General features: G+C 44.3%; 1 protein-coding gene across 5 annotated transcripts in view; it reads right to left on the reverse strand.

The window, feature by feature from the left end:
* Window positions 1-18,927, reverse strand: part of LOC138749500 (E3 ubiquitin-protein ligase NEDD4-like) — a 266,638-nt gene that overhangs the window by 71,361 nt on the left and 176,350 nt on the right. For all 5 annotated transcript variants that reach the window (XM_069910912.1, XM_069910911.1, XM_069910913.1 and 2 more), the window contains 2 exons: window positions 14,346-14,396; window positions 7,962-8,023 (listed from right to left, as the gene is read on the reverse strand). In XM_069910912.1, coding sequence (XP_069767013.1) covers window positions 7,962-8,023; window positions 14,346-14,396 — 113 coding nt within the window. The remainder of the gene's footprint in view (window positions 1-7,961; window positions 8,024-14,345; window positions 14,397-18,927) is intronic.

The raw sequence follows: 18,927 nt of genomic DNA on the forward strand, positions 1-18,927 counted from the left end.
AATATTTACAAATTAAGTCTGTCAGGGGGTCTGGTAATTCTGGTTGAGCGTCGCAGTACTGGATGACTTTGGGCTTCCCAAACTTTCTGGAATCCCTTGAGGGCTTTGGTTCAGGTCGTGAGGTGAATGGGTTCACTTCCCCAGCAGTGTCCTCTGAGACCCTAAGTGGGGTACTCAGTAGTGTCTGGCACACTTGAGGCTTTGGACTCTCACTTCCAGCAAGTGCCAGGTCTCTGCCGTCAGGGTATGCTACGAAGGCATACGTTGGGTTGGCGTGCAGCAGGTGCACCCTTTCAATCAGGGGGTCTGTCTAGCTCCTCCTAGCATGCTTTCTCAGCAGGACTGGACTCAGTGCCATTAGCCAAGCCGGGAGAGTAGTCCCAGACGTAGATTTCCTCTGAAACATAAACAAAAGCTCGTGAGGAGTTGCGTTGGTTGACGTGAAGAGGAGTGACCTTAAGGAGTGGAGTGCTGTGAGTAGGACTTCTTGCCAGCGTGAGTCTGGAAGGCCTTTGGACTGGAGAGTCAATATCTTGGCCTTCCATACAGTTGTGTTCTCTTTTTCAACTTGTCCGTTTCCCTAGGGATTGTAGCTAATCATCCTGCTTGAGGCAATTCCTCTTATGAGCAGGTACTGGCATAAATGATGAGCCCTGGTCGCTATGGATTTAGCTGGGATTCCCGAACAGGGTGAAAATAGAGTGCAAGGCCCTGATGACCATGGTGGTGGTCATGTCTGGGCAGGGGATGATGAACGGAAAATGTGAATACTCGTCGATAACGCTGTGAAAGTACATATTTCCATTAGTCAAAGGGAGGGGACATTTGAAATTGACACTGAATCGTTTGAAGGGGTGGGATGCCCTTATCAGGTATGCTTTGTTGGGGCGGTAGAAGTGAAGCTTGCACTCCGTGCAGATCTGGCAGGACTTGGTCATTTCCCTGATGTCCTCAATGGAGTTGAGCAGGTTGTGTGCCTTGACGAAATGAGCCATGCGGGTAATGCCTGGTGGCAAAGCTCATTGAGCAGTGACCGCAACTTGCCGTTGTATGTAGAGGCACAGCTACCTCTTGACAGGGCATCTGGAGGTTCATTGAGGGTACTTGGCCTGCATGTTATGTTGTAATTATAGGTGGAGAGTTCAATCCTCCACCTAGCGATCTTATCATTCTTTATTTTGCCCCTTTTTGCATTATTAAATATGAATGCCACCAATCGCTGGTTGGTGAGCAGTATAAATTTTCTGCCGGCCAAGTAATGCCTCCAGCACCTGATGGCCTCTACAATAGCTTGAGCGTCTTTCTCCAAAGATGGGTTCCGAAGCTCAATGCCTTGTAGGGTGTGGGAAAAAAAAGGCAACCGGCCTTCCTGCCTGGTTAAGGGTAGAGGTCCGAGCTACATTAGAGGCATCGCTTTCCACCTGAAAAGGTGCCTTCTCGTCCACTGCATGCATGGTGGCCTTTGTGATGTAGCTCCAAACGTAGTCAAAAGCTGCCTGGGCTTCGGCCAACAATGGGAAAGAGGTGGACTTTAAGAGGAAGTGGACCTTATCTGTGTAATGAGGGATCCACTGGGCGTACTAGGAGAAGCCCAGGCACTTTCTTAAGGCTTTCATGGTCCTTGGGATTGGGACATCTAACAGGGGGTGCATTCGATCGCCAGATGTTTAGTCCAGGACACCCACTTACTGGAATTGGCCATGTGGAGAAATCTCTGGAGGTTGGTGTCAAGGTCTTCCAGAGAGTGTCCACAAATGGAGACGCTGTCGAGATAAGGGAAGGTAGCCTTCAACCCATACTTGTCAACCATTTTGTCTATCTGTCTCTGGAAGACAGAGACCCCCATTGATGATACCAAAAGGGACCCTCTGGAACCGATAGAGCTGTCTGTCTGCCTTAAATGCTGTGTTGGGCAGTCCTCGAAATTGATTGATAACTGATAGTATGCAGCTTTCAGGTTGATGATCCAAAAGACCTGGTACTGCGCAATTTCATTTACCATGTCCGACATTAGAGGGAGGGGGTAAGTATCCAGGAGTGTGAAATTATTAATTCTTTGGCTGTAGTCAATCACTTTTCTTCCCCTTTCACGACCACCACCTGGGCTTTCCATGAGCTGTTGCTAGGTTCAAGGTTCAAGCCGTTGTGTCTCAGCTCTGATAAATTCCCGATCCCCTGCACTGTATTGCCTGCTCTTTGTACCTATTAGTTTGCAATTAGGAGTCAGGTTCGGAAATAGTTGGGGTAGAGAGACCGCATGTGGTGTCCAGCTTCTGGGACCTTCCATTCCTCACCAATTGAATAACTCGACGATGGAAGTGAGAGTAAACGGACATTTGACTGATTGCTTGGTAGACACAGGCTCCACGGCTTTATGAGCTGTGCGACGGCTCTGCAGTACAACTTAAAAAAGTGTACCCGAGGGATTATAGTATTTTCCGAGCTTCGCACTTGCACTCTGCAATGATCCAGGGGTATTGTATAGTACATCTAACTGTAAAAGGGGGGAAATTTACACAGGAAGACCAGGCACAGCAACACAGAAGCACACAAATCCTTTAGTACATACAATCGGAGCTTACAAAATTTCCCCCCTTTTCCATTTCAAAGTTAAGCTATTAAAATTGTAACGTGACTGAATGCTCTCAGAGACAATGAGGAGTACAAACACACTTTTAATAGCTTACAATCAATGGCCGGTCGACACAATAGTCCTCAGGTGAATCTGAGGTAAGGCAGGAAAACCAGGGATATTATTTGGGTAGGTGAGGGAGGAGCTAAGGGAGGAGCCAGCCATCTGAACAATACACAGACAGTGAATTCCAGTTCGCTGCACATGGAATGCCTTCAGACATATAAAATCAGTTAGAGAAATGTCCATAATTCCCACTCTCCATCTCCTGTTGGTCAACAAATCTCCCAATGAAATCAAAAATATATCCTAAATTCCAAAACCTTTTTATTACATCTAACACCAGTTGTCCTTTGAGGAACTTCATAGACTGCCTTCTGATAGCCTATACAAATAACATCCGTAATCATTTGGCACAGTTGAACAGCTTGCTAATAGTTACTACGGTAACCCACTCCCGTTTGACATCTCAAGGGCCACATGTCAGAAGGAAATTAATCTTTCAGGCTGAGAGCAAGCTCCTCAAGAATGCACCAGATTTCAAGTTTTTCATTCAAAGCCAATTAATTCAAGTTATCTGACATTTCATGCTTTTAGCCATCAAAAAATCTCATCTCCAATACTGAAACATTCAAAGGTTTCAGTGCAAAAGTGAATTTATTTTTTTGCTTATATTAAATTTTTATTAGTGTGAGCTCAAAACTTTGATATACATTTTTCCAGTGTCCTGATGGGGATCGGATTTTTCCTTTCTCCTGCTGGATAGCTGCTCAATGGTTAAACACCATGCATTCCTGCATGACCCTTGCTTGACTACCAGCTTGTGAAAGTCAGTTGGCCCCTGATGCAGCCAAATGATCCTAATAAATTGATTTGTTTGGATCAAGCTTTTCATAGTAGAGTTTGACACATTTGGTGATGGGACAAGTTCATAACTTCAGTTGGGCCAGACTAGAAGTTTCTCTGGACTAGTGAATATTATACTTGTCAATTCACTGAAACACCATTACCATAAGTTATATGCATTTTTAACATACCAGGTATCCAACTGCGTGTGTATTGTATACAAGAATTTTCTTACACACTGGATATAAAAATGAAATTAATTGACCAGCCTCTGGTTCTAAATTAAATTGTTTTTTAATCTTAAACAGCAAGTAAAAAAGCTGGGCAATATAGTATACTGAATCAGCTAGATCAAATGTAGGAAATAGCTACACAGGCTGATGTTATCTGCGCATGTATCGCTTTGTTTTTTTTGTGACTTTTAAAGGACATTTTATGAAGGTGCTGGACAGTACTACTATGGTACACCCACGCATTATATACGTGTGCGCGGTATATATGTGTGCACACTAGATGAAAATATTTTACTTAAACATTTTCTGAGCGTTATATGCGTGCGCGCTTTGTATGAGTGAAAATACAGTAATATATATTTTTTAAGGATTCTATGTAGTGGGAGAATTTTATCATAAAACTTGTGGGTTTCAAGGAGTGCAGGATGCAGAATACAATGAGCTAGATGCTGAAACATTGTGATTGTTGGCATTTTACTGTATGTAGATCATCTGCCAGTCCAACATGAAATGTAACTCCTACATCAAGAGAGGAAGCAGTGAAGGGCTTGACCACTGTTTTCTAATCTTTCCTCAGTACCGACATAGAGCCAGAGGAACACATAGCCATTAAGTTGGTACCAAGGTGTAAAGGAGGAGAAAGGGAGAAGTTCTAATCATTACTGGCCTGTCCATGTTGAGGAAACCATTTGGAAGGAACTGAGATACAGTACAAAGCATTCCGAAAGGCATAAGTACACAGGATTATGGTAAAAACACATAGAGATGTTGGAAGAACTCAGCCGGTCTCGCAGCGTGTATAGGAGGTAAAGATATACAGTGAAACCTCGTTAGAATGCGATTCGTTAATCCGCGGAATCACTTATAGCGCGGGTGTCTGTGGACCCCAAACATTGATTTTAAGATGCCAGGCTAACGGCCACAAACTCAAAAATGGGCTCTTATGACTCATTTCTCATTTACAAGATGTGTATGTTAATATGTGGAGTTTAAAGGTCTTATTATAGGGTTTGAGTCACAGTTTTCTGTTTTCCTGCTTTTTGAATCATGACGTATACGCATCTGTTCCACGACTCGGCTTTAATGTGGTACGAAATCTTGGACTCCAACTACCACGTTCTAACAAGGTTTTACTGTATTACCAACATTTCAGGCTTGATCTCCTCTTCAAGGTACACAAGTTGGAGGGACAGTCATGAACATTTAAAAACATATTGGCAAGGACAGTCAGCACAAGTTTAATTGGTTAACTTCACATATTTTCTGAGGCAAGAGGATTGTCTTGATTTAAACAGTAAAGTCTGGAGATGTTGTAATAGCAGTGGCACACTATTTGGTACACGGATGTCCAAAGGAATATGCCCAAATCTCACATGACAGATTGATCAGAAACGTTAACACTCTTGGTGTTACGGGAAGGGTGCAAGTAGTGATTGGATGATGATGAGTCTGGTTTCTTTGTGTTACATCCCTTGCTTAATAGCAGGAGGCATAAGAAGATAGCAAAAAATTGTTGTGCAGTCGATGTTGAGTAAGGTGCCCAATGAATGCAGACTAATCAGATGGGTGAAAAATAGCCAATGGTCTGAAGTGTAAAGAAATGCATTTGGAGAGGGCAAGCTAGGCAGGAGAAGGCATTATAAATAGTTGGTTCTGTGAAGTATGGGAGAACAGAGGAATCCTGGAACACACATCCATCAGGAGAGGTGGTTAAGGCAGCAAATGGATTACTGATGCAAAGAGTATTGAAAAAAAAGTAATACTAAACTGCATGTGGGACTTTGGAGACCAGTTCTGGTCTCTGCACAGCTAGAAGGAGATGACTGAAAAAGAGCAAGGTTCACAACTTGGGAATTTTAGGTACAATGCAAGATTGACTCAGCCGAGGCTGTTTTCCTTGGAACAGAACAGACTAAAAAATTTTATTCACCCAGAGGATGGTGTGAGTTTGGAACTGTTTTCCTGAAATGGAAACACTGCAAAAACACTCAGCGAAAATAAAGCAGTACTGAGATGAACACGATGTGCCAAAACATACAAGACAATGGGGCAAGTGCAGGTAAGTGGATTTAGTTTGGATAGGTCTTTTTCAGTCAAGCATGAAGATGATGATCCAAATTCCTACTTCCTGTGCTGTTCTTGTGATTTATTTGACACGTTTCAGAAACTTCCTTGCTGTGTACATAAAGATACAACTACTGACAGGGATGGCAAACATTTCAGTGTCTTTGTTAAGGTTATCACATATTCACAATTGCTTTCAACAAATTAGAAACGGAGTATTGAATAGCAGCACAGCAGGTTTTATCCAGAACAAAGATAAATTGTGAGGCAAAAACACAAAATGCCTTAGAAGCTCAGCAAGTCAACAGCGTCCTTAATGTAGCAAAGGCAAAGATACAGAACTGACATTTCAGGCTTGAGCCCTTCATCAAAGTATAGGAAAATGCCAGCAAGCAACCAAACAAAAGAGTGGGGTGGCAAAGCAGGAGATGACAGGTGGAGAAGGGAAGGAGAGAACACCCGCAATGAAGGGGATGGGGGGATTGTAGGGCTGTGTGGGTGAAAGAATTGAAAGGACAGGAAAAGAGGGGAGAGGACTTTAACGGAAAGCAGTAAAGTCAATGCTCATGCCATGTAGCTGGAGGGTACCCAGATAGAAAATAAGGCGTTGTTCCTCCAATCTGCGGGTGAGCAGACATGTGATTACTGGAATGTGACTCAGAATTGAAGTGGTTGGCCACTGGGAGGTTGCTGTGGTTGCAAACGGAGCACAGGTGCTGAGCGAAGGCAACTCCCAGTCTGCAACCGGTCTCTGAAGTAGAGAATGCCACAAAGGGTGCACTGGATGCAGTAAATAGGACCTCTGGATGTACAGGTGAAGTGTTGCTTCATGTGAAAGGCCTGTTTGGGGCCCTGGACTGTGGTGAGGGAGGAGGTGTAGGTACAAGTGATGCACCCCTGCTGGTACAGGGGAAGGTGCTGAGGATGCAACTACATCAGGGCTGCCTCATGCACCCGCGATGAGTTTGTCAGCTTCATCCATTTTGTGTCCAACTTCCATCCTGATCTCAAATTCACCTGGTCCATCTCCAATAACACGCTCCCCCACTGGGATCTCTCTGTCTCTATCTCGGGAGACAAGCTTTATACTACATATGACATATACTGACATATACTTCAAACCCTCCAACTCCCACAACTACCTGGATTACAATTCCTCACACCCTGCCCCCTGCAAGGATCCCTGTCTCTTAATTTCTCCATCTTCCAACACAGAGCTTCTGAAATGACTGCCTTCTTCCAAACATAGCTTCTCCTCCACCACTATCACCCGCATCTCCTCCATATCCCACTCATCTGCCCTGGCCCACTCTACCCCACACACAATAAACATAGAACCCTCCTCATCCTCACCTACCACCCCACCAGCTTCCGCATCCAACACATCATCCACCGGAATTTCTGGCACTTACTACAAGACCCCACCACCAGACACATTCTTCCCTCTCCTCCCCTCTTTGCCTTCCTCAGGGACCACTCCCTCTGCAATTCCCTTGTGCATTCATCCCTCCCCACCCATAGCACCTCTGGCACCTTTCCCTGTATCCGCAGGAGGTGCAGCACTTGCGTCCACACCTCCTCACCACAGTCCGAGGCCCCAAACAAGCCTTTCTTATGAAGCAACACCATGTACATCCAGAGGACTTATTTACTGAATCCAGTGCACCCTTTGTGGCATTCTCTACATTGGAGAGACTGGTCGCAGACTGGGAGATCACTTCGCTCAGCACTGCCACTCCGCTTGCAACTACAGCGGCCTCCCAGTGGCCAACCACTGCAATTCCAAGTCACACTCCTGCACTCACATCTATCCACGGACTGACCCTGACCACCCACTGATTGGAGGAACAACTTATTTTCCATCTGGGCCCGCTCCAACCACATGGCATGAACATTGATTTTACTGCTTTCCATTAAACCTGTTGCTTTTCTTTCACCTCCCCCTTTTCCTGTATCTTTGCCGTTGCTACATAAAGGACCCTGTTTAACCTGCTAAGCTTCTCCGGCATTTTGTGTTTTTATTTCAACCACTGAGTCTACAGAATTGTGATAAATTATAAAGTGCTATTTTTAATGTCCCAAGGACTTGGCAGGGGGTGGGGGGGAAATACAAGATCAACATTTACTCACTCCAAAAGAGAAATGAAGCTACAGTCTCCTGTATTCACATGAATAGTTTAAATTACCTTCGAGGATGGAGAATAAAATCCTTGAATGTATATGGCCTATCCAAGTTTGGATTTTCAGTCTGCAATGAAAAAAATAGCCATTAATTCCAATATATTTGCTAACATCTCAATTACATTTTTACAATTGTAGCCTTTAATTATATTTCAAGCAATTATCTATTTTCCTTCAATCAAAATGGCAACTAATCCAACTTGCATGCTGCTGTCAATGTTAAACAACGACATTATTTTCTTTTTGTCTTACTGCTTTATCTGAACCTCAAATTAGAATTGTAGCAAATAGTTCACATCTCTGCACTTGGCACCTTGCCTGTGGGCTTGTGCTCCTCCTCGACTAACCTTTTTTATTCAGGCGCCTGCCTGCTATTTGCTCATTCCTTGAATAAGGGCTCAGGCCCGAAATGTTGGTTATATAATTTTACCTCCTCTGAATGCTGCAAGACCTGTAAAGTTCCTCCAGCATTTTTATGTTTCTACAACACTGACTCTCTATTCCACTCTGGGATCTAACTCTGTTCAACTACGATCAAAGTAAGCCTGAAGATGACCAACCAGCTCATCTTCCAACTGTGCACATGACAAACTTCCAGGTTCAATGCAAAGTTCTGATAATCGGCTGTGCCAATCTTAGACAATCTCATTTTCCACCATTCAGTTTTGTTTATTTCAGATTTTACTCATCTTTTTGATGTGACACACCCCCTCCCACCAATGTTTGGTACTGACCAGCTTTATCGCTCTTTCAATCTTGTTATCTCCAACCTATCACACACATACTCTATCCTCTCTACAGTCACAATTCTTCCTCTCCCTCCCACCTCACTTCCCTGCTTCCTTCCTTTCCAGTGAAAGGTCACTGAAATGAAACAATAAATGACGTGGAGAAGAATCACAATCCACAATCGTTCTGCTACCAGATAGAGGTGCTGAGACTGGAGGGGAAGCCTTCAAACAACAAACTGGGAGTAATTATAAGGGCCACTGGAGCAGCAACAGTGCTACGCTGCAAATCAAAGAATGAATGTAACAATGTACAGTAAAGGAATGTATGAATATGACACTAATGATGTGAAAAGATTATAAGGTTTTCTTCTGAACATATTCTTTTTTTTAAAGTCCTGAAACTGTAGGGTCTGTTCCCAAGATGGCAGTACCTGTGCTGGGCAGTGGCTAGGAGGAATTTCAGACTCCAGAGGACTTGAAGACTGGCACATCCCCCCCCCCCCAACCCCATTAAGAAGCACAGGAGACGACCCTACCAGTCAATGATCATGGCAGTGGACAAGTGAGGAGCTCAGTGGCTGCAGGCAGATGAAGACTTGCTCATGGGAGCCAGGTATTGGAATGGGATTCGAAAGGGAGCCAAGGACAAGAAGGGCCCCAGAGGGCTTTGGATGCTGAGGCTTCTTGATCGTATTGGAGGAATGGATCTGGACCTTGGGTTCCAATTGATTGAATAGGGATCTGTGTGATTGCAGAGGCTGTGAAGTGCTAGTCGCGAATCTGCATCTCAGCATCTCTGAAGGGACTCTATTTTGCTTCTCTTGCTCTTACTGCAAAGGGGTGCCAGGCAATACTCACAGCGACTCTGCGTTACAACAGACAAAAGGAAATTTTGTGTAACATTACATTTTCTCTATTATTACAACAGTGAAAGGAATATTGAATAGTCTTTATTGTGAATAAAGTTTATATTTGGAAATATACTTTTTCTTTCTTATCATATGTTACATGACCTATAGATTTGACAGTATTTCCACTATGACAATTTCTTTTGTTACTAAAAAGTAACAAGTCGTCTAAGCAATTCCAAAAACAAATGGTTTTTTTGGATTAAATAGTGTATTTGGGTGGTACAGGCTCATGGGCCAGAAAGGTCTGTTGCCACGCTGTAGCTTTGAATAAAAAAAAGTAAACTAAAGATATTTTCCAGTGGAGTGATGGTAAAGGAGAAGAATCGTCTCTCCAGTTATTGAACCAGTTCATAATAATTAGAACACAATCCAGAAACTTCAATCATTAAGCTGTGAAAATCACTCTGTACTTCATCAATTTCTCAGCCAGCCCTCAGACCCAGCAATTTTGCTTCATTTTGTATTAAATTGTAGTTGGAACTTGCTCAACTTCAAGATCTACTGGGGAACAAGAACTGAGGATTGAAAAGCTGTGATCACTTTACACTATGGAAAGGTCTTGACATCGTATTTGCAAAATCTGTTACACTCAGAAAATCCCTTTTAACTGCTTTATCAAAGGAGTGAGGTTCCTGTTAAATTTACAAGGAAAATTGTTTGAAATACTCATTAAACTTTCCCCCAGTTTCTTTATTCTCCACTGAATCTGTTCAAATGATATATCAGCCTTAATTTCTTGCTTCCTATCCCCAAATGACTCTATTTCCTGTGATTCTGATACAGGTACTTGTTTACTTACGATGGAGTTGCATTCCGAAAAACCCATCGTAAGTCGATAAAGAATACCATACCTACTGAACAGCCTTGGCACCAAGGACCACAAAAGGCTCTTTTCAGAACCACTATTCCAGCAGAGGAAAGAGCTGTGTCCTCACGTTCACTGTCATATGGCAGCCCCTGCTTTACTGGGATTGTGGAGCTTCATTTAAAACAGTGTAGTTGTCACTGGTTCTCAGCAGAGTATGAGTCCCGCTCGTGTCCAGTCTGGGGCTGATGTATCCAAACGCCAATGCCATTCGAATACTCAAACTTAGTGTGAATGTGTTGAATGAGACCTTCCCTGTTTGTATTCAGTCGTAACTTATAAACAAGGTACAACACCATGGAATTGGCTCCACTGCCCCGTCTGACAGGGGTATCCTGAGCTTTGCAGTTTACTTCCCATCAGATTGTCCTCTGATCAGACAGTTCCCCCATAACCATGTTTGTGTAGAGGCACTTGTTTTTGGCAAGGATTTCGTCTGTTTCCAGTTCTGGCTAGTTGAATTGTCCTGAAGAATGTGGTTTAGCGGAGTAGATGTAATCTTGCTTTGGATCTTGACTGGGATTCTATTCTTAAATCTTAATTCTGCTCCACACCTGATCAGCATGAATATTCTCAGTTCTATTTGGCCCAGAAACTCACCCATAATGTACTTATTGTGAAATTTTCCTGCAGCCCATTGTTACGAGCCCAGAGGACCCCAAAACCCAGCAGCAATAGATATTCACCAAGACAAATGGTTACTTAAACAAAAGTTGCTTTTAATTATCTTTAAACATGAAAATAGATTCAAACTTTAACTTAGCACTATTAACTTACTTAACCTAACTTTACCCCCTTCTAATTCTAAGTGCATGTTTATGTAGTGTGTGTGTGTGTGTGTGTGTGTGTGTGTGTAAGTTCAGAAAAGTTCTTTGGTTCACAGTCCAATCTCACTTCTCATTCCTTCAAGTTCACTGGTTGCAGGCAATTATACTGTGCACAGAATTTAACATTTATAAAGTTCACCAGGCTTTGGTGCTTGAAAGGTAAATGGTTACCGCTCAGGAAGGTTCTTATCAGCTTTCAGAGAGAGATTTGTTGTACATTTACTTCCATCAGCCACTTCAGTGTCTTGCCAAAGAAACTTGCCTCGCCAGGGTTCTCCAAATGATGACCTCTTTCTTTCAGGTCAGCACAGAGTTCCTTCTTGTTTCACTTATTCCAAGTGAAACATTAGACAGCCAGTCCTCTCCTCTTGCATGAACCACAAGGGTTTTGACCAAGGCCGTCTCCCAAACGGGCTTTCCACAAGCTTGCTAGCTTGTCCTGTTCCAGTCCCAGCTGCTTCTGCTGGTTGTAACACTGTACAAGTGATCTCTGTGTCTCTTTCTCTCTCTCTCTCTCTCTCTGAGTGAAAGCCTGTTTGACTCTCTCTGTTTGCAAAATCACATGACCCTCTTAGAACAGCAAGTTCCCTTTCAGACTGTCTGCGGCTCAGATAAGATCCTTCATCTGTGGCCTTTTGTAAACAATAATCCATTAGTGAAATCTCTTGAGCACCGGGTCACGTCCCGGTTAGTGGGCTGCTACACGACCCCACCCCAGAACTGGCAATTGGAGTGCTGTTCGCCGCTTTTGGTGTCCTACTTCTGCAACGTGGAGACTGATTGGCTAATATCTAGGTGTGCTGGATTGAGGCAGTAGATAGTGAAAGTCTCTTATTTATTGCCTATATCAGTACACGTCAACCCGTTGTGTCTAATTACTTTATATGGCCCCTCATATAGAGGTGTTTAGTGTGCCCCCCTCCGAACAAAAATGTACTCACAGGTCTCTTAGTCTTTGAGGAAATAGGTTTTGGCCTGGCCATGCAGTGGAGGTGCTAGGGTGCCCATTTCTTTCCCTCAGCTTAGTCTATGAGGCTGAGGCATCCAAGAACTCTCCCAGTATTACCAACAGTGCGCCGTATATCATCTTGGCTGTGGAGGCACTGAAGTCTTCTTTCGGTGTGGTGTGGATCCTGAGGAGAACCCAGGATAACTCATACGTCAAATTCGACCCCTTGAGTCGGGCCATCAAAGCTGCCTTTATATGACTGTGGAACCGCTTCACCTGAGAGTGGTAAGCTGTGGTATGGTGGAGCTGGGTTCCCAGCAACTTGGCCAGTGCCGCCCAGAGTCCCAAAGTGAATTGTGTACCTCTATCGGAGGTCATGTGCTCTGGGACTCCGAACCTCGACACCCAGGTGTTAATCAGTGCCCTGGTCCACTGACGATAATAGCAATACTGTTGGGTCAGGGTTGCCTCTCTGTTTGCCGTGGTCTCGTTGCCAGCTGTGAGCGGGGCCTAACGACCTGCTCCACCGAGGTGCCATTTTCTTTCTTCACTCTCCAGAGCACGTTTGCCCGGGCTGTGACTTTCCTGGGGTCACTGAAGTCCTCATTGGTGAGCAAGAGTTGGTTATCGTCAGGCAGCTGCTCCAGGAATATCTGCTCGAAGAACAGGCAAGGTCTATGTCCCTGAGCAAGGGCAAGCATATTGCTCATGAAGACGGATGAGGCCCTGTCCCCCAAACCGTCTATATGCAGCAATTGGGTGGCACACTTGCACTGTGAGAGCCTGAAGGGGCGGGTTAGTAGCTCTTTGAGGGCATCATATTTGCCTTGCTCAGGAGGCTGAATTTCCAATGTTTGAGTTCCGACTTCAAACCCTCCCCTTGGCCTACAATGGACCTCCCAATGACCGTCCGGAGTGCATGTGTGGTAGTAGCCTGAGCCGAAGGGAGGGTTCAGTGTTGGCCTTGGGAACTCTAGTGTGTGGTAGGCCGAGGGGAGGGTTCAGAGTCAATATCGTGAAATCTGGTGTGCGGAAAGCCGAAGGGAGGGTTCGGAGTTGGGATCTGGGAGCTCCGGTAACTTGTGTGTTCCCTCAGCCTACTGCACATGCACACTGGAGTCCAGTATGCATGTAGGGTAGTAGGCTGAGGATGCTGTTATCTTGGTACCATGCCACTAGTCTTCAGGCTCAAGGAATCATCCCAAACACTTCTGCAGAAAGATCGCTTTGCCCTGTATGATAGAACATTCAATGTAAGATGATGCCAGGGCTTCCTGCGACCAATGTAATAAACACACAAGTATGTGGTCATCATTTTCTTTTGGGGGAACTTGCTCCGCACAGATTGTCTCCCCTGTTTCCTCCATCAGTTCACCTCAACGTCCTCTACAGGAACATCAGTGGTTGTTCACCAGCTCGGAGGAGTTAGGAGAGGTGTAGGAGAAAAGTCATTCATTGTTTCTTCCGAAGAAGGGCAGAGAAGAGGGTAAGAGGACTAGCAGAGGGAAGGGGAGAGGATGGAGAGAAGGGAGGGAAAGGGATAGGGGGGAGGGGAGAGAAGGAAGGAGGGGGAGAGTTAGGGAAGGAAGAAGAGGGGAGAGTGTGGAGAGGTGAGGGAAGGGGAGAGGACAGAAAGAGAGGAGGTAGGGAGGGAAGGGGAGAGGAAAGAAAGAGAGGAGAGGAGGGCAGTGGAGGTGGGGAGGGCATGGAGGCTTTATGCACTAGTTGCAAAACCTGTGTACATATGCACATGCGCATAGCTGTATCGTGGCGCCTTTTTTATGTGCTCTTGCTCCCACTCATGTCAAAACCTGGCTACACCACTCCAGGTAAGGCAGAGGAAGTGGTATGGCGCAAGATGATTGTCACATCAGGTATTCCACCCATCGCTTAGCCTGGTCAGCTCCCCCCCCACCCCCTCCCAACCCCATTCAGCACGGCTTAGGGCACAAAATAGTCTGGCACCAGCCCTGGCAACAATTAAGAATTTTGGTGCATCTGTACATTGTACATGACAATAAACTCTCAACTTCATTACTAGAAACAGAAATTTACAACATGAAGAATACAAAAATTGACTAATGTTCTAATGCAATTACAACTTACCGGGATATGATGAAGGGGAATATCCACTAGGCCCAGAAAATCATCCCTGGTCTAATAAATTGGGAGAGAAAATGGGGTGCAGGGGTGGGTGAGGAATGGGGTTGGTGTGAGAGTGAGAAAAAAACAAAGACATTAATTATCTGGTTTAAAGTAGGAGAAAATACAACTTTGCTATCAATATCATATTGGTTATTTCTATTAAATTCTTAATAAGTGAGCACTGCTGGAGAAACAGGCACGGTGTCCACTCTTGGTTGTCCTCAGGAATTCAACTTCTTGAATTTCTGCTGACGCCGAGGAAAGTTTTCCCAGAGTGGGTGAACATGCACTTTGACCTGACACCATGAACGAATGACCAGGTTCTTGCTAGGATGCCCGACTTTTGTACTGCAGAGAATCAGAATGCACATCATGTGTTGTAGGAAACACCATTCCTGACTTCTTCTTGCAGACGAAGTATTGCAGTTGCTCTCATTTAGTTTCTGGTAATAATGACCCTGAAAATTTAAAACTATTGTTTTTCCAATAATAATGCCTTTGAAGATGGTTAAACTCTCACTTTTTGGGGGTGACATTTTCCTGGCACTTGTGTAGCAAAATGATTACTTGCCTATATCCATCCTTACTGGATGTTGGTCAAATCCTGTTGTACAAAGGTACTGAATTCCACCGATATCTAAGCAGTTATGATTAGTACTTTGGAAAGTGTTGTCATATCAGCAAACACCCCTCTTCCGACCTTGCAGAAAGATAGTCAATCAATGAAGCAGTAGAGCACAGCTAGAGAGGACATTGTACTGAGTTACTCCAGCAGCAGTATCTTGGGGCAGAGATGAGCTGCTCCCACTCATCTTCAGTGTTACCTACAATTCTTGCCTAGTTCAGTAATGCTCTTAATTCCCATGAGCCTCAGTTTCTTATGGCCACTATGCTTCAATTTCAGTAACAAGCTACCCCGATGTCAATGGCAGCACCATTAATGAACGGACCAACCATATCAAAATGACTGCCAAGAAAGCGTATCAATGCCTCTACTTCCTTGGAAAGCTATGGGGATTTGGTATCTGCCTCTTATTCCTCTAGAAACTTCTACAGGTACACGACTGAAAGCATAGTACAGAAGCCAAGATTGGAACAAACTACAAAAGAGAGAGAGAATGCAGCTCAGAACATCACAAAGTCCTCCCCCCTCTCTTCTCCCATCAGTATTCCATTGCCTCAGATGGTAGCCAATGTAATAAATTATACATCGCATCCTGGTTACACATTGTTCTCCCTCCCATCAGGGACAAGAGTAAAATTGTGCGCCAACATGTTTCTTCCCCACAGCCATCAGGCTCCTGAACGAACCCCATAACAGTGATCTCATGCTGCCCTTGCTACATACTTATTGATATGTTCACTCCAACCCTCTGCAGAGTAAAATGCTCCAGTTCTCCTACTTAGTACTGCCATATGCATGTTAGAGTTCACTTGCTGGACTTCCCACAAAATAACTGCTTTTCACTGTACTCAGGCTGAAGGTGACAATAAACTCGAACCTCCCCTCTGGAATTCAATGCATCAATGGTTAGTAACTTAAAACAAAACCCAAAATGAACATCAGTTAGTTAGTGATTTAGAAATGTCACACAACAGCACAGGAGCATGAACTGAAGGATCAGTAATGAGTAGAACGGTATTTGTCCTGGCTATATTTCACCCACTGAAACCATGCTGCGGGGCGGGTTACTTAACATCACCCTTCTAATTGTACTCGGAAAAACTCCCTTCACCCTCCATCAGGTTTAACTGGATGTTGTCTCTCCATCCCATGTAAGTCGTTGGCCACAGCGGTGGTTGAAAGAGTTGCACTGCATTAGGGGTGGAGTTATGAAATTAAATTTAGACATGCCCTTCTGACCCACGAGGCCGTACTGCCCAAATCACCTGGAATTCCATACGATTTGAATGGTGGGAGGAATCTGAAACACCCAGAGGAAACCCACGCAGACACGGGGAGAATTTACAAATTCCTTACAGACAACGGTGGCGCTGCAATGTCATCGTGCTAACCACTACACTAACCGTGCCACCCCACTCACTTCTGCTTGACTGCCAATCCCTGTCCTCCTCCCCTCCCCCCACCACAAATGAAGGATGCCATTTTTCCCATCTTGCATAGCATATAGTGAAAACTAGAACAATGGCATTCCAGGGCCTGACAGCCCAGGAGAGAGATTACCTGGTCCATCAGTATCACTTACCAATGGCACTCAATATTCATCTTTCAAAAAAAATGGGACAATAAAGAGCTGCCTGCTGAGAGCTTCTTGTAGTAATCCACAGCCAAAAAACTAGCTTTCCTCAAGATTGTCCCTTACTGGATTTCCAGTAATTGCATATAAGATCACGCGTGTATAGACCTACAGAGGGATAAGGAGTTTCCAGAGAAATCTGAAGCAGCAAAACTAGTAATCTTCAATCCTGCTCACAATTCTAACAATTTATAAGAGTGAAACATGAAAGTCTGCAGATGCTGTATCTCTAGTAAATTATCTACAGGCTCAGGCCGAAACGCCGGCAAAATACAGGTATACCCCGCTTTACAAATACTCGCTTTATGCAAATTCACTTTTACAAAGAAACTTGTGTTCACTTTTATGAAAGGATTTTCACTTTTACGAAAAAGCAGCTGGCGAGGCTGTCAGTACGTGGCCAGTGGGACTGTCACAGGGCAGGCGGCAGGGATGTCAGTGCGCAGCTGACGGGACTGTCACAGGGCAGCCGGTAGGACGGTTAAAACTCGCTGTCTTCCCGATTCTGGTAAGTGAAACTACACTGTACATACATTATTTCTACTTTATATGGCTGTGTATTCATCATATCATTCCTGCTTTTACTCTATGTTAGTGTTATTTTAGATTTTATGTGTTATTTGGTTTGATTGGATTGGCTATTATTTGGGTCTGGGAACACTCAAAAATTTTTCCCATAGAAATCATTGGTAATCACTTCTTCGCAAGGTTCTGTAGGAAGGCTCAAGTTTTGTAAAGCGGGATATACCTATGGAAGCTGCGAGGTCTGCTGAGTTCCTCCAGATTTTTGTGTTTTTTTTCCCCAACAATTTACATCCTTCTTGATCTAAGACCCAGAAATGCTTCCAAGATTAAAAGTGATTCTGACACAGAGTCACTATGAGGAAACTCCGGCCTGCTCCCCCATTCGTTTACGATACACATACTCCATAGAAATAGAGAGGTCATCCAGTCGAAAACACAGGTACTAGGTTACTTGCAATCCTGTCATTAACCAACAGATGATGCTGGCGCACTTTGAGTCTGAATAATGGACTGGAATGATAAAAGTAACATTAATAGTCGTGCCAGTAAAACGCTGGATAAACAATTCCAATATTTTAGTGATTTAATTTAAACACGAAAATAACAGATTGTGGGAATGGTTCCACCACAGTAACAAGCCAATGGTATCTGCAAATTATGCGATGCAAAGTACCAGTGCATAAGCTATGGCTCAGAACACTTTTACAATTCATTCCAACATAAAAGTCACATTTTAGCCAACGTTTCCCGGCTTTGTGCATTCCTATATATTTTGGAAGACAAACAATAGAATTGTCTGTCATCAACTCAAAGCTATTTCTGAGCTGACTTGAGTAAAACCTGATGCCTACTTTCTGCAGATGAAAGGATACATATAATATTCAGCAGAGGAACAAGGACAGATGCACATGTTCCACTTGGCCTGGTGTCTCCTTTACCTCATCTATCAGCTCAGTCCCCACCAACTTCACTCTCCTTCAGATGGTCATCTGGTTTCTTCTTGGGTTGGTGTCTCCTTTACCTCATCTATCAGCTCAGTCCCCACCAACTTCACTCTCCTTCAGATGGTCATCTGGTTTCTTCTTGGGCTGGTGTCTCCTTCATCTCATCTATCAGCTCAGTCCCCACCAACTTCACTCTCCTTCAGTTGGTCTCCTGGTTTCTTCTTGGGCTGGTGTCTCCTTTATCTCATCTATCAGCTCAGTCCCCACCAACTTCACTCTCCTTCAGATAGTCATCTGGTTTCTTCTTGGGCTGGTGTCTCCTTTACCTCATCTATCAGCTCAGTCCCCACCAACTTCACTCTCCTTCAGTTGGTCTCCTGGTTTCTTCTTGGGCTGGTGTCTCCTTTACCTCATCTATCAGCTCAGTCCCCACCAACTTCACTCTCCTTCAGATGGTCATCTGGTTTCTTCTTGGGCTGGTGTCTCCTTTACCTCATCTATCAGCTCAGTCCCCACCAACTTCACTCTCCTTCAGTTGGTCATCTGGTTTCTTCTTGGGCTGGTGTCTCCTTTACCTCATCTATCAGCTCAGTCCCCACCAACCTCACTCTCCTTCAGTTGGTCATCTGGTTTCTTCTTGAGTTGGTGTCTCCTTTACCTCATCTATCAGCTCAGTCCCCACCAACTTCACTCTCCTTCAGATGGTCATCTGGTTTCTTCTTGGGCTGGTGTCTCCTTTACCTCATCTATCAGCTCAGACCTACCAACTTCACTCTCCTTCAGTTGGTCATCTGGTTTCTTCTTGGGCTGGTGTCT

Source organism: Narcine bancroftii, chromosome 14, assembly GCF_036971445.1.
Source record: "Narcine bancroftii isolate sNarBan1 chromosome 14, sNarBan1.hap1, whole genome shotgun sequence".
Taxonomy (NCBI): Eukaryota; Metazoa; Chordata; class Chondrichthyes; order Torpediniformes; family Narcinidae; genus Narcine; species Narcine bancroftii.